The sequence below is a fragment of the Alexandromys fortis genome, unplaced genomic scaffold (genome assembly GCF_014885135.2).
Source record: "Alexandromys fortis isolate MF-2015 unplaced genomic scaffold, M_Fortis_MF-2015_v1.1 scaffold_3, whole genome shotgun sequence".
Lineage (NCBI taxonomy): Eukaryota > Metazoa > Chordata > Mammalia > Rodentia > Cricetidae > Alexandromys > Alexandromys fortis.
The window spans coordinates 13,416,451-13,441,008 of NW_026067909.1; the positions used below are offsets into that span (position 1 = coordinate 13,416,451).

Consider the following 24,558-nt stretch of genomic DNA (forward strand, 5'->3'; position numbering starts at 1 on the left):
TCTGACACAAGCAAATAGCCACCATGTGCACACTTTAATTTGTAAATAATTTATATTCTCTTGAAACAAGAGCCTGAAGCTAAAATGCATCTGTCGGAGTTCCCATGAGAAACTGTTACAGAACACTGGAGAGGACGCAGTCTGAGGTAAGCAGTGAGATGCCCTGGGTCAGCTCCTTCCCATCACAGTCACCAAGCAGCAGAGGCCAGGCAATCACAGGCGAGGAGCTGCCCAAACCTGAGGTAACACCCTCCCATCCCTAGAGCACACACTCTACATCCACTGTGTCACTGAAGAAGACAGGATGAAGGTGGCTACGGCCAGCTAGCAAAGCAAGGCACTCACTCCTCAGGACATGCATCTGAGCAGGATTAATAGGCTAATAGGGCCTGGCCAGTCAGGCAGGTCTCCCTGCAAACAACTCTCTTGTCATGGGAGGAGCAGGGACACGTCAGGTCGAGTAGAGAAATGGCCAGTACCAGACTGTGACTGCTGACTCTGAGGAAGCTGGGCCCAGGGCCTGGCCCTCTGCTCCACACAGCCCTGTACGAGGACATGGCCTCATGTTCCCCTCTCCTTCTCCTTCCTCTTGCTTGTCCTCTGGCTACTGAGCTCGCCCAGTTTCTTGTCCAGCCTCCTTTGCAGCTGGGCCCTCTTGGCTGGATCCAGAGCCCTGTCCCTGGTCCCACTGCCTGCATAGAGTACTCCTTCCCGACTGATCCTCTGCCGGGCATGGGCACGAGCCTTTTCACCGCAGCCATGGATCTGAAAAGATACAAGAGTCGTCAGGGTGAGCTGTGGGCAAGGGAGACTGCAGCCAGCAGATCGACATCAAAGGGACGACCTAAAGCAGGCCTTTCACCTCCCCCGAGTCCATCCTTCATAGCTATCCAGTGAGTGGCCGACACCCTGAGGCTGGAGCCCTAGAGACTGTGGATAGGAGACAGCACCCCTTGTATGAACAGAGTGGTCAATATGGTCCCTACGGCTGCTTCTACCCACCAGCTCCACTCCCCAAGCTGCTGCCCGTCTGGTGCTACCACGGCCCTGGGCACACCTTGTGCTGCTTATACCCGACTCTGACAGCCCAGGCCGTTTGCCCAACCCAGCTGACTCTGCTGGGGCCTCTGCTCGCTAAAAGGACAGATTGCTGTCACTCCTGTACTCCCGTCAGTCAGGCCCACCTTCCCACCCCTGTCGGAATCAGCCAAACAACCCCAAACTGTTCCTGCATTTCCTCCTGGGAGCACTCAGTAGTTGGCGTCCCCTATTCCATGCCAGTCTCTTTCTCAGATCCCCACCAAGCCCAGGTGGCCCAGGTAGTCAAAGCTTGCTCTGCCCCAAGTCCTCAGAGGTCCTATACCTGATCCTGAGGATTCCAGAGGTGTCACTCAGGCTGCAAGTCAGAGCCCCTCCCCAGCTTCTGCCTGGAGCTAGGTTAAGCGGATCTACAGAGTGCAGGATGGACAGAGCTCCTCTCCATAGAGTTCCCACCATTGTGCCTGCCCCTTGGCAAAGGTGCACTTTGCTCCCCGTGCCCCGAGTGTTCCCATAAGACCATGAGCAGCATCTGCTTTGGCTTTTACAGAAAATGGGCTTGGGGGAGGGCTTAACTGATCTGGCTACTCCCCCCCCCACAAGTGTGATGCCCCCACACCCTCTGGGAGGAGCCATCACCTCGGGCAGGTGGTGGCTGAGGCAGTAGCGGCGGCTACAGTGTATGCAGAACTGGCCCAGTGTGGTGGTGCTGGCCGAACACTTGGTGAAGCTACAGGTGTTGTCAGCCTTAACCACAGCTGACACCAGGGCATCGAAGTCCTCCTCGCAGGGCAGAGCCGGGGCTGGACCTGGGGAGGAATGAGGCAGTGCTCAGGCAAAGGGAAGGCTGGAGATCAGACGCTGCAGACAGCAGACACCCCATCCCCAGAGTCTTTGGTGGGATTCTCCATCAGCCTAGGAAGCCAGAGTCCTCACCAAGCTGACAGCCTGCCCAATACACCGACCACCTCACAGTCCAGCCTCAAGGGAAGAGGACACTGCGCAGAGCTGAGTCTGCCCACTCCACTGCCCAGCCTCAAGGGAGGAGGACACAGCGCAGAGCTGAGTCTGCCCACTCCACTGCCCAGCCTCAAGGGAGGAGGACACTGCGCAGAGCTGACAGTCTGCCCACTCCACTGCCCAGCCTCAAGGGAGGAGGACACAGCGCAGAGCTGAGTCTGCCCACTCCACTGCCCAGCCTCAAGGGAGGAGGGCAGGGTGCAGAGTGCCCCTAAAAGTTCACCCTTTCACCCAGAAAATCCTTTTGGGGTGAGCTCTCTGAAACACCAACTGCAAAAACAGAACCCAGGCCAGACAGCAGTACCACCAGGGAAGGAAGCTGCCCAACTCGGGGTCTAGTAGAAGCCCCTCAGATTCTTAGCCAGGGGCAGGAATTGTTCAACAATGAAGTGTCTAACTTAAACTGTAGGTGTTCAGGGGTCAGGATGGAGCCGTAAAAAATCCAGCACCTGTGAAAGGCTCCAGAACACACAACGAGCAAAAATCTATTCAAAATCAATGTGTGCTGCATGGTGCCCCTGCTGAACACGCAATACACGCGCTTAGTACTGCCGCCATGTCAGCACGAGTGGCCAGCCTCTGTGCAGATTCCAGCCACTGTTAGGAGCTGGCTGCTTCACTGTATGTAACCTTGTTCTCACAAAGGCATCTTGTTCTAACTACAGACCACAGACACAATGGGGCCCTTTCTGCCCAGCGTGTCTCAGAATTTACCAAATGCTGCATCTTTGAACTGTGTGTGTTAGACTGACTGGAGGCAAATTTGTTCTCATCTTTAACAAATGCTCAAGTTCTACATATACCAAAGAACTAAAATGAAACGTTATGACTTACTAGCAAACGTTTGATTTGTATTTTATATATCCACATACTCAGGGCCAGGTAAAACTTTCTCGGGTGAAGGCAGTGGGATGGCTCACTCATTAAGAACACTGGCTTCTGACCCGGGCGACCTGAGTTCCATCTGTAGAATGAAGAATACTGACTCCTGCAAGTTGTTCTTTGACCCCCATGTGTGCTATGGAACATGCACCCACATAGACACAATAAATAAACGTAAAAGTTTTAACAAAGAGCCTTGGGTGATGGGGGGTATGAGTGTCAATATTTAAGAAACCCCATTTCTGCCACAGAGAAAGCTCAGGAGCACAAAGATGTAGTAGCAACACGCTGTGGAACTCCACAAAACACACATGTGCGTGAACACAGGAGTCAGAGTACTGGGAGAAGCCTACACAAGCACTGGCAGACGCGGCCCTGGTCTGTTCCTGGCTCCATGCACACATGTGCTGGTAGGTGCTGCAGTACCTAGACACACTAGGGTCAGGTGTGACTGACACCAGACCAAGGTCTCCCAGAAGCCCTGCCTCACCTGTGCCCATCTAATAATAGCTGCTTCTGCCAGTTCTCTCCCCGCCCCCCCCCCCAAGACTGTATAAAGGGGAAAATGAAGCCACCCAGTCACTGGTCCCTGCCACATCCTAAGTAGAATCAAGTGACTTAGAGAGGGCCTTGGGAAGGGTTCATCCCATGCTGGCAGCACCCTCAGTGAGCATGCTCAGGAGACTGATAGGAAATTAGGACCCAGTAGAGCAGTCAGACCTGATGGAGGGTGCTACCCAACCCTCCTGCCTTCGGCTCGTCATTCCTGTCAGCTACCTGTCCATGGCCAGGGCCTTGAACCTTTGCAGGTCCTGGGGACTCTGAAAGATGGTGGCCTGAGGTAATCCTAGAACCCCAGGAGTAGATGGGGCTCCCAGGCCACCTAGGCCTGGTGGCAGGAAAAGCAGACGTGGGTAGGTCCAAGCTTGCCAGTGCACACACAGTGCTTTTCCGTTTGAGGCAGGGGTCATCTTGGGGTCGCCAACACATGGCCTGACTACAGGAGCCATTGTACAAGTGCTATGGCATGCATGGAGCAGTACCACAACCCTGGAGCTGGTTCTGAAGCCGAGAATGGCACTCACCGGAACAATGCCCCAAAGGGAGCTGACCTGTGGTCCTGCTGGCAGGGGCCTACTTCAGTGTTCAGAGCACCTGTACCATGCCCACCAGGTCTGCCCTCGCTGTGATGGAGCATGTGTGCCAATTCGGGGGCTGGGGTCACTCAGGGGACAGCAGGCCCAGAGCAGGCTGCGTGCAGAGCACAGTCTCCTGGGCCCTGGCACGGGGCAAAAGAACAGTGGGCTCAGCAGGCCTGCAGCTCTGAGACCTGCCCCTGTGCTGCCAGTCAGAACATGCCCTGCCCCAGAGGGCCCCAACTGCCTCCTTTCCCCCTTGGGACAGCAGCACTAAGCATGCCAGGGCTTCTTTCTCCTGCTCCTGCAGGGCTCTGGGGACCCACAGTTGACCTGCCTGTTACTACCCCAGGGGAGGTCAGGCCAGGGAGACAGGAGTCATGGGAAAAGCAAAATCCACGTAGACAAGAGTCTAACTGGCCCCTGAGTGGAGGGGTGGCAGGTGGCAGGAGACAGGAACCAAGTGGCCCCATGACCTTGAGAGAAGCTGTGGCTCACCTTTTGTTTCTTTTTTCTTTTTCTTCTGTGGAGCCTTCTGTGGTCTCGAACCTACTCCTGGCTGAGCCTTGACTGGCTGCACTTGGCCGCCCTGCTGTCTCTGCAGCCTCTCCAGATGCAGGGTCTTCAGATCCAGCTGTGCGGGGCCATGTGACTGCCCAAGGGGCTGTTCTGCCAGTGGCTCAGACTCAGCCAGCACGGGGCTGGGGGGTGAGGGAGGCTGTGGGGCTACACCACCAGAACCTGCAGGGCTCTTCCTACTCACTGTGATGTGCCGTGCCTTCCCCTCCCCGGAGCTGTCGTGCCTCAGCCCAAATTCCTCAGCTATCTGGTGAACTCGCAGCCTGTCATGGGAGCTCAGGGATGCAGGGAACTCCAACTGGGACTCCTTGCTGGCCACAAACTTCTCGATCACAGCCCTAAAGTGCTCTATGTGGTCTGGGCCTCCAGATCTGTCAGAGCCTCCTGCACTGGAGCTGGGCTGGGAGCGGACTTGAGAGCCTGGCTGCCTCTCACTTGGCTTCCTGCGGCCCTGTCCGGCGGTTGCTCTGGCCTCTTGGCCCCTCTCCTGCTCACTGGCAGGCTTCTTGATAGAGGTGGCAGGGTCCCTGGGCTTGGGGGTGCGGCCATGGCCCTGGGCACCCTCATGGGTGTAGTTCTCAGGGACGATGTCGTCCAGGTACTCAAAGGCTGTGCGTACCTCCCCGTGCTCTGTGAAATAATTCACCAGGGTCTTCAAAAAGGCGTGGTTGTTGACAGTGCGGGAGTCACAGATGACTGCCACGTGGCGCCGGGCACGGGTGACAGCGACATTGATCCGCCTATCCTCAGCCAGAAAACCGACTTCACCTGAAGACAGGCCAGAGGTGAGAGAGACAGAGATCCAAGGCAGGGAACAGGACGCTTGTCAGTGACAGTCACACGGGTCACATCGTCAGAGCTACAGCAGTCTACAGCCGCCCCTGCATTCCCTGCACACACTACCTGGCCTGCCATTGCCAGGGCAGTCAGCACGTCTGCTCTGATGCTTGCCCCGCTGCTGACCTGTGCAGTCCAGGCAGTGTGGGAACTGAGAATGCACCACTGCCTGGCAAGTACAGCTTCCTCCCTACACCTGGACCCAGGACACCATGAACAGCTGCTGTGGACACAGGACAGAGCTCTGTGCCCAACCTATTTCCCTCCTCCTCCATCCCCAGCCTGCTACCAAAGCCACTCTCAAGTTCACTGCCTGGGTGCAGCTTCTCACCGCATGGCAATCTACAGACACACAAAAATCAAATCATCCCTCAAGCCTAAAAGACAGGCTGTAGGGCAAGAGAGGGGGGTTCCTCCTGGACAGGGTGACCATATCACCTGGGGCCTACTATGGCCCAGTCTGCCTCCCAAGTCACCGGCTCCCTGATCAAACTGAGTCCATTCCCTCTGCTGAGAACACCATGCCCTCCCCTCCCGACACTAGGCTGTCTTCCCAGGATGATCCCTGCCCGCCAGGGCTCAATACCATGCTCCTTGCTCTGAACACTGATGCTGCCCATGTGGGGAGTTCCACATGTCTTCACCATCAGCACTCACTCCCAGGCTGTGCCCAGGGCTCTATGGGGGCTACGCCACGTACCTTTCCTGTTGGACCTGACGAAGGTCAGGATCACAGCCTCCTTCTCTCGGCCTTGGAAGCCATCAACAGACTTAATCTCGAGCTCAGGGTGCTTGCTGGAGAGGCTCTGCCTGAGCAGATCCACCTGAAACAGAAGGCAGGGCTGAGATCTCATGGCCAAGTCAGGGACCCCATCACGTCACCGTGGGCACCCTTCAGTGACAACAGCAGCCCGGAGGCCTTAGCCTATTTCTCTTCTTAGCCTGGGAGTGAGTGCTGATGTGAAGACACATGGAACTCCCCGCATGGGCAGCACCAGTGTTCAGACCAAGGAGCGTGGTACTGACCCCTCCAGGTCAGCAGAGCCCAGGCAGGCAGGGAGCATCCTGGGAGGACATGTGAACAGAGCAGTGGAGACTGAGCTGGGGAAGGGTCTCCACTAAGCTATGTGCTGAGAGGGTGGTAGCTCTGAGTTACGACATCTCCTTGCCTCTGATGGTCTCCTAAGAACCAGAATGGGCAACACTGTTTATGAAGACCTTGCACTATACAGGCAGCAAGCTTCTCCTACCAAAGCAGACAGGAGCAGGGGTAGAACTTGGGCTAGGCTGATCCGTCAGCATGGCCTCTAGGACTATGTCCACCTGAGAATGCTGGCCTCAAGGAAGGTCACAGCGGGGAACCAGGCTGAGGTCAAGCTTGTAGCAATATGAGGTGCATTAACACATACAGTCTCTTTCCGGTGTCCTCTGGGCCCCAGACCTGGTCACAGTGAGGTCCACTCTAGCCCTGGACTTTGCAGTCACAGATGCCCACAAACTACACTGTCCTCTCAGCCTCTAGTCAGCTGAGTCCAATGGCACAAAGAAACAAAGGGGTCCTTCACACCTGAAGGTTGTAGGGTGCGATGACAGCAATGTCACTTGCATGGACCCCAGCATCCACCAGCGCTTGGACGTGCAAAGTGACGAGGCGAACTTCGCCTGGGGAGGAGAGATGGCAGCGTTCAGTGAGGGCCATGCTATCCAGCCTCCGTTACTGAGCTGTGGGAAATACTTTCTGTTGTTGTGAGCAGGTAGATCTTATGCTGGGCCACGAGCAGGGAGCATCCTGGGTGCTGGTCAGCTGACCAGAGGGTGAGCAGGCTGGCAGATGAGCTTCACAGGACCTGGGTTCTGCTGCTGGCTTAGGGAGATGAACCAAGCAGCCAGGTTGGTGTTCAGAGGACTGCGGGAAAGGCTACCAGGCCCAGGAGCCCAGGCATCAGCTATGCCCAGGAAGAGCACACGGATGCTGCCCTAGCCCTTGGGAGTCCAGACAGGCCCACAGTTCATCGGGAGCCTGTCCTCATCTCTGCCAACACTGTCTCGCTAAAGCAGACACCTGGAGTGACCCATTTTACTTCATTTTTAAATATGTATTTTCATTTATGTGTAGATGTGTGTCTGAAAGTGTGACCACACATGCCTGGGTGCCTGCAGGGCCAGAAGAGGCCATTAGCTTCTTGAGCTGGAGTCAAAGGCAATTGTGAGCTGTCCGATAAGGGTGCTAGGAACTGACCTTGGGTCCTCCGAAAGAGAAGCAATGCTTTTAACTGCTAAGCTGCATTTCCAGCCCATGGAGTGAGAAGGACCAGGGATCCCGGCTGATGACTCACCTGGGTTTCCCTTGGACTGGCTGTCCTCCTCGTCCAGCTCCAACAGCCCACAGCCGGCCGTGTCTATGAGCAGCAGGGGGACACTTGTCTCCTCTGTGTTAGCCACACCTGGGAGGTCCCTGGCACAGGGGTAGAGAGAAAGTAGGACCAACCTCCTTCACAAGAACACTGGTCCTTCCCACCAAAAAGACCAGAGGGGTTGCCCAATGGGTCCAATGCCAGGGAGACCCAGGCAATATCTAGAAGGTGAGTGTCAGCAGCCTCTGCCACCCCAATCCCCTAAGAGGACAGACACACTTCCCTCCCACAGAAGGACAACTGGGGCTGAAAGATCAGGGGAAGCAAAAGGCCAGGTCACTCACTTCAGGAGGTGTCCTGCCACAGAGGGATGGGCAGTAAGCTGTCCGTGGTACATGGCCTCCGAGGCCCAGCATGTGATGGCCTGGTGCATTCGGTACTGTACAGTCAGCATCCTTACCACAGCAGAACCATGCTTCTCTGCCAGGCGCTCCATCAGGCTGCGGGACAACCCAGCCAGTGCTGCCCTGTGCCCAAGAAGGAAAAACAAAAACAAAAGAGTGCTGAGTCCAGATGTGACACCATGGAGGGGCAGGGAAAACTGTCCTCAATCTCAGGACCCAGGACCTCCCCATCTTTCCACATGATGGGAGGGAAGGCTGGGCTGGGCTACAGTATTCAACATACCCACCACCACCTATGAGCACATCCACCCCTCAGAGCAGCAGGCACTCAGCAGGTGGCAAAGACACAAGAGAGAGACAGGGTCCAAGCAGATCTGAGGGCTCTGTGCTGCTCAGATGATGGGAGAAGAACCCTGAGCCACCATATGCAGTGGCCTTGAAGGGCAGATAAGGCAATAAGGTGGATACGGGTCCTCCCTGAAGCCTTGAGACCATGCAGCCCCTTTCAGAACTGAAATCCCAGTGCTGTGAAGTAAGTATGCCTGGACCCAGCACTCGGGAGGTCATGAGTTCAAACCACCTTCAGCTACATAGTGAGCCCAAGGCCAGCCTGAGCTACATGTCCCAAAACAAACAAACAATCAAACTCAAATGCGTTCCCCAGGCCCACACTGTCCGGGGATAAACACACTCATTTTCTCTACAGCTGATCCATTTCTACTTTATCCAAAGCAGCGTGAGACCTGAGAGCTTAGGTACAGTCTGAGGCTGCCCACCTACGGAGACTGGCACAGAGCCTCTCTCCACATTAAAATGTTCAAGACCATGTGAAAGCTCCCCCATTCCGTCTTAGTGTGTCCCTAGGAATTCACGTGGTCCTTCAAGTTGAAAATTAACTGATACTTGAAAATATGTATTTTTAAATTTTATGTGTATAGGTGTTTTGCCTGCACTTTGTGCTGTCTTTGTAGCCCACATGTGCCTGCAGAGGCCAGAAGAGGGCATTGGATCCTTGGGAACTGAAGTTACAGACAGTTATGAGCCTCCATGTAGCCATTGGAAACCAAACCTGGGTCCTCTGGAAGAGTAGTCAGTTCTTTTAATCACTGAGCCGTCTCTCCGGCCTGTGATTCAATTGATTCTTAAGGACCACTGTTACCTAGGTAACTAAGGTCAATGTTAAATAATCTTTTTGTACACTGTGAAGATGTGTTGCTCTCATTGGTTTAATAAAGAGCTAGCCGGGCGGTGGTGGCACACGCCTTTAATCCCAGCACTTGGGAGGCAGAGGCAGGCGGATCTCTGTGAGTTCGAGGCCAGCCTGGTCTACAAGAGCTAGTTCTAGGACAGGAACCAAAAGCTACGGAGAAACCCTGTCTCGAAAAATCCCCCCCCCTCCAAAAAAAAAAATAAAGAGCTAAATGGCCAATAGCTAGGCATGGGGAGGTACATGAGTAAGAGAGTCAGACAGAGATAACTCTGGGAAGAAGAAGGGAGGAGATGCCATGAGATGCAGAGTGAGCAGGATGGGAAGTACGCAGATGAGGTAAACGAGCCTCTGGGCAGCATACAGATTAATAAATACGGGTTAATTTACATTTTAAGAGTTAAAGACAAGTCTAAGCTATTGGCTGATCATTTATGATTAACAAGTCTCTGTGTGGTTATTTGGGAGCTGGCTGGGAGGGCAGAAAGTCTGCCTACAGGCCAAAGGCAGGGCATATGCCTGTCATAGCCTTATAAAACCAGAAATGCACAGTACAGTCACTGACATCACCCAACTTTTCTTGCTTTTTTTTTTTTTTTTCTTTTTTTTGAGACAGGGTTTCTCTGTGGCTTTGGAGCCTGTCCTGGAACTAGCTCTTGTAGACCAGGCTGGTCTCGAACTCACAGAGATCCGCCTGCCTCTGCCTCCCAAGTGCTGGGATTAAAGGCGTGCGCCACCACCGCCCGGTTCACCCAACTTTTCTAAGGGACACACACGGTCCATCTTTTCACAGGGACAGTCCAGATTCCACCCTCAGTTCCTTCTCAGAGTCACCTGCTGTCACACTCTGAGAAGCTACCAGGCACACACCCTGAGCCTTCTCACTCCTGCTCAGACCCCTGCCCTTCCCATCAGGACTTTTAGGCTCCCCAGAATCCTCCACTCTACCCCATCAAAGTTCCTCCCCCAAGCCTGGTCCTGAGGGACTGCTGTAGGTGCTTTTCTTCAAAAGACCCTTGCCTGAGCGCCCCACCTAAGGTCACCCACCCCTGGGAGGTGACCCACAGCACCTTTCCAAGCAATCCCTCCCCCACCAGAGTTCCAGCTGCACCAGGACCTCAGAACACATACAGAAAAGAGACAATTTCAACTGCACCAGGAACTGGGGCAAAGCCTCCTCCACTGCAGGGAAGCCACCGTGGGGCTGAAGGCCCTGGCTTCTGGAAGTAGTGATTCTGTTACAGTGATTACTCATACGTCAGATCCTGCACACAGGCCCACAATGGGCTTTCTAGATGGGATGCCAAGCAAATAAGACAGATAATCACAAGACACTGGCAGGATTCAAGCTGAGAGAAACCACACAAACCCTGAAAGGGACTGACAGTACCAGCTGAGTGGACACAGTAAACACATAGGATCCATCGAATGGAGGGTAAAGCTACCCAATGCCCAGGGATACAGTGGTCCAGACAGAGGGGACAGTGAGGCAGGGGGCACATTGAGATCTGGGGAGGCAGCATGGCCAGAACAGTGAATGGGATGAGAGAGCAGACGATGTGAAGGGCTGGCCAGCATCACTTCCTCCACCCAGGAGAGGCTGAGCCGAGCCACTCCACCAGTCCTGGTGAAGGTACCTAACATGCACACTGCAGAGCTCCACCATTAGGCCTGCCCATCTTTCACAGGCTCGCAGAGCAACAAGCCTCCAGTGAACACAGGAACAAGCCAGCTCCACGCTAGGACCCGAGGCCACAGAGAGGAGGGTGACCCAGCCCTCACCCTCACACAGCACACACTCCAGCTGATCAGCTGTGTAGACACCCCAGTTTAGCACAGTGAGGAGATATAGGCAAGGGCCATATGACAGAGGAACACCCAGAGCTCATGGTGAGCTTGGGCATGGAGGCTGGTCCTGTGGGACAGTAAGGAGTTACGGGGCCTGCAGTGCAGGCGGACAAGTGTCTTACTTGTGAGAGACGGTGGTAGGTGGCAGCTGTTTATGGTCTCCAGCTAGGATGCACTTTGGGGCCTTCAGCAGGGGGATCCAACAGCTGGCTTCCAGGGCCTGGGCACACTCGTCCACCACCACCACATCAAAGTGGTTCTCAGGCAGCAACTTTAGAGGGCCATCAGACGATGCCCCTGGAAGGAAAGGGAACCAAGCTGGCTCATTCATTTTTGCTTCATGACCTACAACTACTATGTACAAGGCCTCGGAGAAGGCTCAGTGGAGAATGAAGCTTGCTGCCAAGCCTAACGACCAGAGTTCAAACCCCAGGACCCACATGCTGGAAGGAGAGAACTGACTTCTGCAAAATATCTTCCGACCTCCACACAAGTCCACTCCCACAAATACACACACGTACATAAAATAAGTAAATAAAAATATCTTATTTAGGATTTCAACTAAAATTTAAAAGGAAGAAGAAAAAAATACTAGCAGACATTAAAGTGGAAGAACACACATCCACACAAGAATGGTGGTGCACACCTGTGATCCCAGCCCTTGGGAAGTGGAGGCGGGAAGATAAGGAATTCGGGGTCATCTTCAGATAAATCAGGTTTGAGGCAGCCTGGAGCCACATGAGACCCAGTCTCAAAATGCACCAGAAAGTTGGGGGTTGGAGAGATGAGTCAGCAGTTATGAGCATGTGCTGTACTGCTCTTGCAGAGGATCTGAGTTCGGTTCCTGGCACCCACATGAGGTGGCTCACAACTGAAACTCTATAACCCCAGTCCAGGGGTTCTGTGCATGCATACACACACAAAACACACCCACCCCACACACAATTAAAATAAAACTTTTTTAAAAAATCAAATCCCCAAACAAATAAATAAAACCTCTTTGTGATGGTAAACTGGGTAATTAATCAAGGAGACAGGACCTGTCATTCACATCTCTGAAGGTGGATTCAAAGCAAGAGCTGAGAGCTTGGAGAAGCACACAGTTGTACACCTTCCCCTCTGAATCTGCAACACTGTCTCTCTGTGACTGAGCCAACAGAACAGGCGATCGACACCCTGATTGACAGACATTCATAACTACAGCTCCCTTTCCCATGAAGTACACACAGAACATTCCAGATGACTGATCATGCTCTGGAGCACGAAGCAAGTGTCTCAATAGACCAATCAAGGCAAGGGATCACCTGGAATTGGATATCATACACAAGGAGCCAAACTGAAAGCCAGATTCAGGAAGGTAGTGCAGGAACCCCCGACTATTTGGAAAGGACAAAACACTGCTAAATAACAGTCAAAACAGAAACAAAGATTTCATGACACCCCCTCTCTCCAACAACAAAAAGCAAATCAACACTTTGAAATGAATGAAAACAAAAACATGGATCTTGTGGGACGCCACAAAAGGAGTGAGAAGGAAGGAAGCTAGTGCGATGGCACACACCTACAACCCAGCACTCACAGACTCAAGCTTCACTGGGGCAGGAGCATCACTTAAAGTTTGGGGTCAGTCTGAGCTACACAGTGAGCTCCAGGCCAGACCGGGCTTCAGAGTGAGACCTTCTGTTGCCTCTTCTAAATAAGTAGGGAAAGGGTCAGAGAACATTGCTGTGGGACAATGCTCTTGTACACTGGAAAGATTTGTCATTCGTATTGGTTTAATGAAATGCTGATTGGCCAGTAGCCAGGCAGGAAGTGTAGGTGGGGTGATCAGACTAGAATTCTGGAAAGAGGAAAGGCCAGCCACAGAGGAAGCAAGATGAGAATTCCTTACTGAGAAAAGGCACCAAACCATGTGGCTAAACACAGACAAGAATTATGAGTTAATTTAAGTTGTAAGGCCAGTTAATAATAAGCCTGAGTTAATAGACCAAACAATTTATAATTAACATAAGCCTCTGTGTGCTTCTTTGGGACTGAACGACTGCAGGACCGGGCAGGACAGAAACTTCTGTCTACAGAAGATGGTTCAGTGGGTAAGAACACTTGCTGCATAAGCACAAGAACCGGATTCAACTGCCCAATGTTCATATAGACAGCAGGGAGTGGCCCACAAGAGCCTGTAGCCCAACACTGCCAGGGGTAGAGGCAGGAGCACTGCTAGGGCTTGCTTGTTGTGAGCCTAGCTCCAGGTCCGTGTGAAATACTGTCTCAGATACAATGCAGAAAGCAACAGAGCAGGACATCTGACATCTTCCTCTGGCCTGTGCTTGGGCATGCATACCCATGTGTGCACACGCACAAACACACACACACAAAGAGAAGATGCCCAGAATAGCCTGTGTCTGTGAAAGACATTGATTTCGTAGTTACTAGACACAGCAAATCCCAGCCCAGAGGCCCAGGAAGGACAGCAGCTGTCGCAGACTCTGGCCAAGGCCGTGTGGCAGGAGGGCCACACTCTCACCTGTGTTGGTGGCTAGGACCACGTCTGCCGCAGTGAGGCTCTGGACCATGGCTGCTTCTTCTCTCTCCTTCAGTTCCTTCCTTAGCAGTTTAATTTCATTCCGAAAATTACTTTTCTCTCTCTTATCCTGGGTCTTTTTGTTCTTGCCCTAGGAGAAAAATCACTAATTATTCCAACAAGACTCTGCACTTCTTTTCTGTACGCGCTCTCGGGCAGTCAGAGATGAAGCTCAGCAAGTTCCTGAGGCAGGGCTAAACAGCCGGATCTTCATGAAGGAAGCACATAGTCCACCTGCCGGAGGCCAGTCCCCACCAAGGGGCATGAAGGGACAGTTAGCTGCTAAAATTGTGACCATGACAACAGACAGCTGGTGCTCCGACAAGAAAGTGTCAGGCTGGACTTGGGTGAGAACTTCAGTCAGAGGCTGAACTCACCACTGTCACATGTGGACAGGGGTGACGCGTGCACTGCCTGAGCCCCACAGCACACTCACCGCCGTCACACGTGGACAGGGGCAACACAGTGCACTGCCTGAGCCCCACAGCACACTCACCGCCGTCACATGTGGACAGGGGTGACGCCTGCACTGCCTGAGCCCCGCGCAGCACACTCATCCTTGTCCACTTCCATGTGCACCATATCTGACCCCAGGCTGACACCTAGATCTGCATCATACAGTCTCCAATCTCCCAAAAAGTGGGAGGACTCCTGCCCTGACATCCTCTCTGCTGCCATCATTCCCCAGTGGTGAGGTCACCAAGGAGAACCAAGATGAGGCTGGGGGATTGCTGATGGGAGGACACAGCCCATCCCAGAAAACTGAAGTAAGAGATCCGGTGTACAAGCACCAGCTCCTGGAGTAGAGCCACTCCCCTGGAGCCCATCGCCACCTTGCTCTCCAAGCCCTGGAGCCCCTGGTATGAGAGGTGACATGGACCAACGATTCCAAAAGGGACTTACTTTTCTGAGTATTTTCTGGCCAGTATTAGTCAGCCCACCTTCCCAGCACTGGGCAGGCACCAAGGAAATGTTTGTTTTGGTTGCTTTTTCTTCCAGGGCCAGAGAGGAAAGCGAGGGCTGTGTATACACTGGCACCTGCTCTGCCCTGCGCCACCCCCAAGGCCAGGGAGCACTTTCTTCAGGACAATTTCTCACCTACTCCACACTCCCAAAGCAGCTGGATCCCTACTAAATGCTCCGTGCACTTCTCCACCACAGCAAGCCATCCAAACTAAAGAGAGGCTCAACGCTAAAGAGTGGTCCAGTTTGTCTCAGGTAGCCCAGACTGGTCTTGAACTCCCTAGGCAACCCAAGATGACTGTGAACTTCTAATCCTCCAGACTCTACCTCCCAAGAGCTGGGATGACAGGCCTGAACAACCACGTTCAATTTTATGTGGTGCTGATATTGAACCTAGGGTTTGTGCCAGCTAGGGAGGCACCTTGAGCCACACCCACGGCCCTGAATTATAAAATACTAAGTGAGCAAACAGATTAGGAGGAGGAACCTGGGCAGAAAGAACAGCCACTCTTTAAGAATGAAGCTCAGACAAGCTCATGACAAGGACACTGGCTCCACGATACCTACAAAGACCTGGTCGATGTCCCTTCTGATGTCGGCAACAATCTGGGCATTATCACTGCGTGCTAGCACTGCGTCCAGTGAGTGCTGCTGGGCGGACTCCAGGAGGCGGGCGGGGTGCCCCAGGCGCAGAATCCGCTTCTTACACAAGGCCAGCCGCTCCACCAGATTGTCCACAGCAATGTTGGAGGGAGCACAGCACAGAACCTGGGGAGGTGAAGCATACAGTGAGACTTCTACCAACTTCCTTCCTTATTAAAACCACGTACCAACTGGGTGGTGGTGGCATGCACCTTTAATCCCAGCACTTGGGAGGCAGAGGCAGACAGATCTCTGTGAGTTGGAGGCCATCCTGGTCTACAAAGTGAGTTCCAGAACAGCCAGAGATACATAGAGAAACCCTGTTGCAAAAAACCAAACCAAGGGCTGGAGAGATGGCTCAGTGGTTAAGAGCATTGCCTGCTCTTCCAAAGGTCCTGAGTTCAATTCCCAGCAACCACATGGTGGCTCACAACCATCTGTAAAGAGGTCTGGCGCCCTCTTCTGGCCTTCAGGCATACAGACAGAATATTGTATACATAATAAATAAATATTAAAAAAAAAAAACCAAACCAAAAGAACAAAAACCAACAACAAACAAATAAACAAAAAACCCACCTACCAACCCACTAAACAAAACATTAACTCCTAAAGGACAGAAAGTAGGCACTAAGGTGAGAGAGTAAATACCGTGGTGTTCAACCCAGGCACAGCTTGATAACTAGACCCTAGATAGCCACCATCTCTGCATCCCCAAGTGCTAACACTGTCAGCTGACTTGTGACTGTACAGAAGACTCTAAAGTTGCTAGTGCGGCGGCACAGACCTGTGACCTCAGTGTTCAGAAGGCTGAGGCAGGAAATCAATGTGGGTTCAAAGCCAGCCTGGGCTATACAGTGAAAGGAGACAAAGAGAGGGGAAAAGGGAAGGGAAGAGGGGAAAGTGGGAGAGAAAGATTCAAGTGGAGGAAGGTCAGAGAAGCCAGGGAATTGTCCCTCCTCAGTTTTGGCCAGAATTAAGCCATTTCCTTTACCAGCTCTTGTCTGCCAGTGTTTTGATAAAATGGCCACTAACAGCACTGAGTTCAGTCAGTTATGGCAAGCCTTCAGATAAGAGTCCCTCTCCCAGCAGCAGGTGGTTTTTTGGAAAGGGACCCTACACTTACAGCCAGTCAACAGTATGGGCTCTCCTGTCCCAACTTTTGGAGTTGGCAGCCCATGAGACACACCTCGCTGGCAACTTGTGGCTTCTGTAGCTTGTCTGTCTACCTTGCTTACACAGTACAAGTAAAACTGCAGTGTGCTGATACACTGGTAACTTCTGGCTTCTGTACCTTGTCTGTCTACCTTGCTTACACAGTACAAGTGAGATCGCAGTGTGCTGACATAGAAAGTCCTTGTCAGCTGTTTAAAGTCACAACCAGGCTGTAAGAAGCACGGGACCTGTCCTGGGAGTCAGAAGAAGCAGCAGGGTGCTGATGGCTCCCGATTGGGACCTGACCAGTCTATAAGAAGCATGGGACCTGTCCTGGGAGGTCAGAAGAAGCAGTTGGGTGCTGATGGCTCCCAACTGGGACCTGAGAACTGGAATCCTGAGGACAGTCGAGGACTTACCCAGCATCATAATCTGGGATCAGACGCTTCACTCTGAGGTGAGGAAGTTGTCCAAAACAGAGCAGCACCCACAGGGCTAACTCCAGCATTCCTGCAACAGCTCTCTGTGAGCAAGTACAAGCATAGCTCCGGCTTCCTGCCCCTTTTAATTATTTTATTTATTTATTTATTTATTTACTTATTTTTGTTTTTTCAAGACAGGGTTTCTCTATTGCTTTGGAGCCTGTTCTGGAACTCACTCTGTACATCAGGCTGGCCTTGAACTCACAGAGATCCACCTGTCTGTCTCCCGAGTGCTGGGATTAAAGGTCCACCACTGCCCAGCATTCCTGTCCCTTTTCTAAACACTGTACATTGCCTTGGGCAAGGCAATGGTTGGCCTTGTATTTCTTTCCTGAGCTCCAACAAAACTAAATAAACCCTTTTTACTTAAAAAAAAAAAAAATCCAGCATGTAATCAGGGCCCAGGGCACTGTCCACAGCACCAAACACACCAGTTTCTTGTCTGACATAAACAAGGGGGATCTCCCTGGTGGGCTCCATCTTGCCTTTGTAGCTGCAGCTGTTGAGTGCAGAGCCCATGGATCCAACTCCTACCCCACATGTTCTGCCATCTCCACTGCCACTCCACAGTCCTGGTGTACCCCCTGTGAACACCAGTGCGCACTGAACTGGAAGGCACCAGCTAAAACCACCCCACCTGCTTTCCATTAAGAAGTCAGCTTTTCCTGCTGGTTCCAAACATCCACAAAGACACTGGCGGAAACACTCACAGGCACAGACTGTGGAGGTCACCCTGCAGCTCTGAGAGGTGGCCCTGCCAATCACCTTCTGGCTCATGCAGTCACTGTTGTACAACTAGGCACGGCTCTATTTCCTGGTTACCTTTTCTACACAGTGGGTCTACCGGTCCCCAGAACTCAGGTGTCTGTGGGGTTACTGGCTGCATACACTGGAATGCCTGGAGGACCAGGGCACCCCATACTGATGTGTGCAAACAGTAGCATGCAACGGTGCTTCATGGCTCATAAAGGCAGGAGAGCATGCATGGTGCACACGGATCTTGTGGATTAACTGCACATCTGATTGACCCACCATCTGCCGCAGGGCTCTCAAAGGGTCCTGGCCAATTCCACAGTACCATTGTGAACCTAGACTCTGAGCAAGAGCACAGCAAACATGGAAATCAAGGGAGCCTGGGCTGACAACTAAGGCTGAGCCATCTTAAGGGCTCCCAAAGCTTCCCTGTGCCTCCAGACAGGCACTCCTGCAGCAGCCCAACACTCAACCCACAAATGCCCTGTCCCAGCCCTGACCAGCCACACTGGACTGTGAGGGGACCCTGATGAGTGACAAGCACAGCACCCCAGAGCACAGGGCTGGATGAGGAGGGAAGGCCCTTTGCCCACCTTTAAGCCTTGCTTCACAGCTTGGAGGATTATTTCCACCACAGTTGTAGTCTTCCCAGTGCCAGGAGGCCCGTGGATGATGGCAAGTTCTTTCTGGGCCAGTGCAAAAGACACAGCTTCCTGCTGGGAAGGATCCAGGGCCGTGTTGTAGAAAGTGAGTGGGGCTGTGGGAGAAGCACCATCGTCAGCAATCAGGAATACGGAGTGCACAGAGTAGGCTGGACCCCAGGCTGAGCTACACAGCACAAAATTGATCTGCTTTTTCTCATTTTTTGAGGCAAGATCTCACTATGTAACCTTGGCTTATTTGGGATTCACTATGTTGATCAAGCCAGTCTCAAAACTCAGAGGCCTGAGTTTTTTCGTTTTTTTTTTTTTTTTAAAAAAAAAAAGGAAAAAAAAAAAAAAAAAAAAAAAAAAAAAAAAACCAAATAACCCAAGGTCTCCTACCACCCAGGCTAGCCTCAAACTCTCTAAGTTGGCAAAGATGGCCTTGACATTCTGATCTCCTGCTTCTAGCTCCTGAGTGCTGGGATGCTGGACACAGGCTACACCACCACATCTGGTTAGTGGTGCTGGAGATGGAACCCAGGCAAGCACTCTATCAACTGAGCTACCGCCCCAAGCTCTACTTTTCAAAGCAAGATTTCTACAGAAACAAGATTCAACACCCAGTCTACTGTTGATTTTCCCTTTTTACGAGAAAGTGCCATGCCGTAATCCAGTCAATGGCTGCTGGGTGCCACAGCAGGGTGAGTTACAAAAGAGATCATATGACTCTAGAGTTTAGATGTGACAATCTGCTTCTTATGAACTTTGCCAACAGACACGAAGGAAGCGTTTCTGTTTCTCGGGGCATACTCATTTCCACCGCTTTATCTCTCTTAAGTGACCAGAAAACGGCAGAGACAAAGGATAGTGCCTTTATTTTGGATAATGGAAGACTCAAATAACTAATGATGCTTTCTTAAAAAGCGTGTGTATGTGTGCACACATGCATGTATATGCATTTGTGTGTGTGTGTGCGCGTGTCTGTGTGTATGTTATGTGTAAGTGTGTGCATGTGAGACAGTATCCTTGTGGAGGTCGGAGGACAACCTCAGGTGTCATCTTCATCTTCCACCGTCTTGGACACAGCCTGCTGTCCAGCACTGCGCAGCCGGGTCAGCTGGCCCATGCACGCCCAGGGACTTAGTCTCTAACCCCTTCTCATAGGAGGAGCGCTAGGATTACACAGGATGACCATCTGGGTTCCGCGGACCTGAACACAGACTCTCCCCCTCACCAGCAGGCACTTGATCCACTGAGGCACCCCAACCCAAAAGGCCTCTTGTGCTCAGCTCCATCCTAGTGTCCACCAGAGACACCCGACAGACGAGTGCACCAAGCTCTCATGGAAAGGGTGCTGACCTGAACCTGTGAGCAGCAACAAGCCTATAAACCGTCAGAAGAGCAGGATGAGAGACAAAGCACGCACTATCAAACTCCAAGTTTCTGGCACATTCTACATTCTATCTAATTCTTGTCAATTAGATAACAGTTGCCATCAGGACACACCAGTCTTTAAAGAAAGCTAATATATTTTTGAGGTGGGTATCGTGGCATAAGCCCATAATCCTAGCACTCAGGAGGTGGGAGCATGTCAGGAGTTCAAGGTCATGCTTGGCCATATAGTAAGTTTGATACTAAAACCAGCCGGGGCTACGCAAGACCTATTTAAACAAACAAACAAATAAAAAGATAAAAGTATCATTTTTAAAATGTGGTGTGGTGCTGGGGAGACTGCTCAGTAGGCAAAGTGCTTTGCCACACAACCATGAACTCCTGTGTTCAGGTCTCCACCACCATGTAAACGCTGGGCACAGTGAAGAGCATCTGCAGGGCCAGCGCTGGGAAGAGGACACAGCGGGGTCCTGGGACTCATTGGGCAGTCAGCCTGGTCAGGGAGCTCCAAGCTCAGTGAGAGACAGAGGCAGGAGGCTCACACGCTGAAGGACAGTCTCGGCTATGCAGCAAGTTTTGCAATGAGAACTTCTTCAGTACTGCATTCTGGGAAATTGGCCTAGAGTCTGCAAGTCACTCAGGGAAATAGCATCCAAAGATGGCAAGGCAGAGATCTCAAACTCAATGTAAATTCTTGCTAACAGCCCAAGGACATACTGTCCTACATAACTTCAGGTAAGAAATTAAAAAGTTGAGGCTGGAGAGTTGCCCCAGTAGTTAAGAGCATGTACTGCTCTTGCAAAGGACCCATGGTTGGCTCTCAGAAACCCTGATGATCAATTCACAATCACCCCCCATTCCAACTCCAGGTGATCCAATGGCTTTCTGAGTTCCCCAAGCACTGCATGCACGCACGCACGCACACACACACACACACACACACACACAAATAAATCTTAAAAAATAAATTAAAAACTCCTCACGTATTTCAGCGGTAGGACTTGGGGTGGAGCCACCCAAAAGGACGTCTATGAGTGAGGATGCTGGCCCAGAGTGGTACTTCTTCAGTGTCATCAGCGCTCTGTGAGGAACCACAGCCAAAATGAGGCACTCTCAGGGACCGCAGTTCAGGGACAGCATCCCAGGAGACAGGCCACTCCCTCCCTCAACACAGATAAGGGCACTCATGAGTAGCATCCGAAGAAAACACCCGTCTGATCTTCAGCCTGGAACACTCACTTTTTCAGTCGCTTGTAAGTGACATCGTTGGCGAGCTTCAGTAGTCTGTAGGTATTCTCTCGGTCCAGGTTCAACTGGAAATCATGGGACTCATCAAAGGCCACTGTGACTGACTTTTGGGTGATGCGGGTCAGAACCCCAGTGGCCAGTTGGCTGCTTTCATTAGCATCATATAGACCCACAATATCACCTGTGAAAACAAACCCAACTAAATATTACGGTATGTGATCCTTTCTAGTATATTTCAAATAAATATATATGATCTCAAACAATATATATCATCCTGCATTTATTCATCTGTGGGTGTCATGGTCCTTATATGCAGGTCAGAAGACAGCTTGCGGCAGTTGGTTCCCTCTTCCGTCATGTGAATCCTGGGGACTGAATTCAAGCACCTTTCTCCCATGTGTGAGTTTCCCCCGTGCCTTGAATCTTACTCATCTCCTCCCTGACTTTAGAAAGACCAGAGGAATATGACAAGGATGCTCTTGGGGTGGAAGCTGAGCTGGGTGCCAGACTCCCTATACCTGACCCTGAGCAGAACCCCTCATCTCAAGATTGCTACTTCCAAGTGACTGAGACTTCAGACTGCCCCTCAGAAGACGGACAATAGCCATATCCCCTGAATTTGGTCAACAGCAATGTCCACACAGCAGTACTCCAGCTTGCTGGTGTTCCACACAGAGGCTCAGGTCCCATTCCCACCACCCACGACACCAGTCACTCCACATGGCTTCAGGGAGGGCAGTGGACATGCTCCATCCTGCTTCTTCATGCCTAACTCTTGCTGGCTGAGCAGGCACTCTTGCTCCCATCTTCCAAGGGGGCAGACTAGATGTAGCTCCCTTAACAAGGTCAAGATCTCAAGTTATGCTTGGTCTCACACTCATCAGCAGGTTCCTTCACTGCTTTCCCATTCCCCTCATCTTACCTTCTTCAAACCCAGCAGGGAAACTGAAAACTCTTGGGACAAGTCTATAAAGTCAAAGGCTGCCACTCAAAACAGGACAGCACAGGGCTGAAGAGATGACTCCAGAGTTAAGAGCACACTGGCTGCTCTTCCAGAGGACATGGGCTCAATTCCCAGCATCCACATGGCAGCTCACAACTGTCTGTATCTGTAACTCCGGCTCCTGGGGATCCACCATCCTCACACGGACATACATGCAGGCAAAGCACCAAAGCACATAAAAAAAAAAAAAAAAAAACCAGGACAACACAGGCAGCACTGCTGGCTCTCAGTTTTCAGGGCTGAGGACAACTTAGCATCCCTGGTGTGTGGTCAAGAAACTCCAGAGTGCAATGCAATGGCAGCATGCTGACTCAGCATGCCAGAGGCCTTGGGTTCCATCCCAGGCACTTCGAAGAGAAAGATGCCAATCTGGGCAGCCAAAAAGCAGTGTATTAACAGTCAAATGTGGCAGTGCATACTTGCGATTCCAGAACTCAGTAGGCAGACACAGAAAGTTCACCGCAACTTCTAATACAGTCTGGTCTACACAGAAAGTTCCAGATGGACCAGGGGTACAAAGTGAGTCACGTTCCTGCCTCCAAAAACCAACAAAATGTCAGGCATAATGGTGTAGGCCTGTAATCTCAGCACTTGGGAGGGAGAGGCAGGAAGATCAGGAGTTCAAGGCTCAAAGTCATTCTCGGAGGCACAATTAATTTCAGACCCCATCAGCAAACAACAATACCAGCCATGCTAACTGTCAGATTTCTAAGAAGGAAATTTTCACTGTAGTGCTTCATATTCCATCTGGGTCTGTCCTCCAGCCTTTGGGAGAGAACAGGCCTTAATCTGAACACCAGCAATGGCCAATTCAGGCCTTCATCACACACCTACCAGAAGTGAAGCTGTTGCTGGGAAGCACCACCACAGGCCCGAATTTCCTGGGCTCAAAGGTGACCAGTCGCTGTCCGTACAGCCCAGTGCACTGGCTGGATACCTGCAGTTTCAGCAAACACACCCCTCGGCTCTGGAGCTCTTTCAGAGAACTGTGCTCCTGCCAGGACCTAGAAGACAGCCAGGATAGCAGTTTCACCGTTTGTGCCTGCACCCTTTCCCATTTTCACTTGTGCAGGAAAAGTAAGCAAGGAAAGGGTGCCGCTTTACAGGCATCAAATATGCCCCAGAGGAACTCAGAATTTGCTCCGCTCCAGCCCTGTTCTTCCCACAGCTCCCAGGACTGGTACTGCCTAACCTGCTCCCTGCGTGCCAACACAGTCTTCCCTGCCTATACTCAATCTTTCAGCAAGTCCTGCAGGGCCTCCCCCTATACCTTACTCCCTCTCTGCCTCTTACCCCCAACACCCTAACTGCGGCTCAAGGTTCTAGCTTGATTTTCAGTAAATCACTTCGGTCTCACAATAAACACGTGGTGTGGGAATCTTACTCTTCTACTGATGAAGTAGGGGAAAGGCGGGTACATAATTCCATAGTCACGCAGCCAGAGCAGCAAAAGACCTTCTTACTCATGACGACTGGCTGACTCTCAACCAATGATCGCATCTGCACTCGAACAGCCTGGCTTCAGGTCCTGCCTCCATGTAGGTTACCCTGGGCCAGTTATTTCGCCAGCCTTTGTCTTTCCTTAGGCAGTTCACTGCGAGGATGGCACTGTGAGGTACAGAAGTGCAGGCTCTGCCTACTGCAGGCCTGTAGACGTTCTCCAGAAACAAGCCGGCTCTTCAGGAATGCATCAGACAACGTAACACGGGCTGCATCCACTTTCCTCTAGTAGGCTGTGCTCATGGAACACTCTCCTCTCCGGTTCCCGGAGAAATCTGTCCAACTCCATTTAGCTCGGATCAACCCCAAAACCCCAAAGGGGATGGTGTGATGTTTTCGTTTTCCCACCCCCCCTCTCGGGGCGGGGAGGGGGAAGAGTAGTGGCAAAGGGTCTCCAGTAGCACAGGTTTGGCAAATTGGCAATGTAGCCAAAGGTGACCTTAAACGCAAGCGTGCGGCCCTGACACCGCCAAAGGCTGACTCCTCTTGCTGCCCACTGGTCCGGCCTAGCCTGCCGCCAACACCAGACTCGCTCCGAGAGACCATGAAGGAGAGCTGCAGGGGCCCAGGGACCCGAGGCTGCACTTACCTGCGCTCCTCCACCTCGGCGTCCCTTTCCAGCTCCAGCAGCTCTAGCTGCTGGGCCACGAAACTCTCCACGGTGGACGAAGCCATCTCCTCAGTGGTGCAGCCCCAGATCAGTGCTTCTTGCTCGGCCAGTTAGTCCCGTGGGACCCGTATTCCTGCCAGACCCTGTCCCCCACCGGGCCAGTGTACCCAACGGACTTGTACTCCCTGTCGGGGCAGTGAATCTCGACGGACTCGTTTCCTGTGTTCCCCTGCTAAGCCAGTGATTCCAGCAGGACCCGTGTTCCCTTCTTAAAGGTGTTCCC

The 24,558-nt window shown here is 52.2% G+C and overlaps 1 protein-coding gene across 1 annotated transcript; it reads right to left on the reverse strand.

Annotated features, from left to right (window-relative positions):
• Positions 1-24,500, reverse strand: Ighmbp2 (immunoglobulin mu DNA binding protein 2). The gene is made up of 15 exons (XM_050137093.1): positions 24,255-24,500; positions 23,000-23,169; positions 21,154-21,343; positions 20,898-20,995; positions 18,472-18,635; positions 15,417-15,617; positions 13,830-13,977; positions 11,428-11,602; positions 8,191-8,373; positions 7,829-7,947; positions 7,060-7,154; positions 6,193-6,316; positions 4,575-5,423; positions 1,678-1,847; positions 1-765 (listed from the first exon to the last, which is right to left on the reverse strand). Exons 1-15 carry the CDS (start codon positions 24,338-24,340, stop codon positions 562-564), a joined length of 2,976 nt encoding a protein of 991 aa, XP_049993050.1. The 5' UTR covers positions 24,341-24,500; the 3' UTR covers positions 1-561.
• Positions 24,501-24,558: the final 58 nt, after the last annotated feature.

What these genes read in the sequence shown, in the direction of transcription:
- Ighmbp2 (XM_050137093.1), bottom strand. Translation starts at nt 24,340, where the DNA reads ATGGCTTCGTCCACCGTGGAGAGTTTCGTGGCCCAGCAGCTAGAGCTG. An exon ending in GTGGCAGGACACCTCCTGAA is followed by an intron (nt 7,948 to 8,190) that starts GTGAGTGACCTG and finishes CCCCTGTGCCAG; the next exon opens with GGACCTCCCAGGTGTGGCTA. An exon ending in TCAGCCACCACCTGCCCGAG is followed by an intron (nt 766 to 1,677) that starts GTGATGGCTCCT and finishes GTATCTTTTCAG; the next exon opens with ATCCATGGCTGCGGTGAAAA.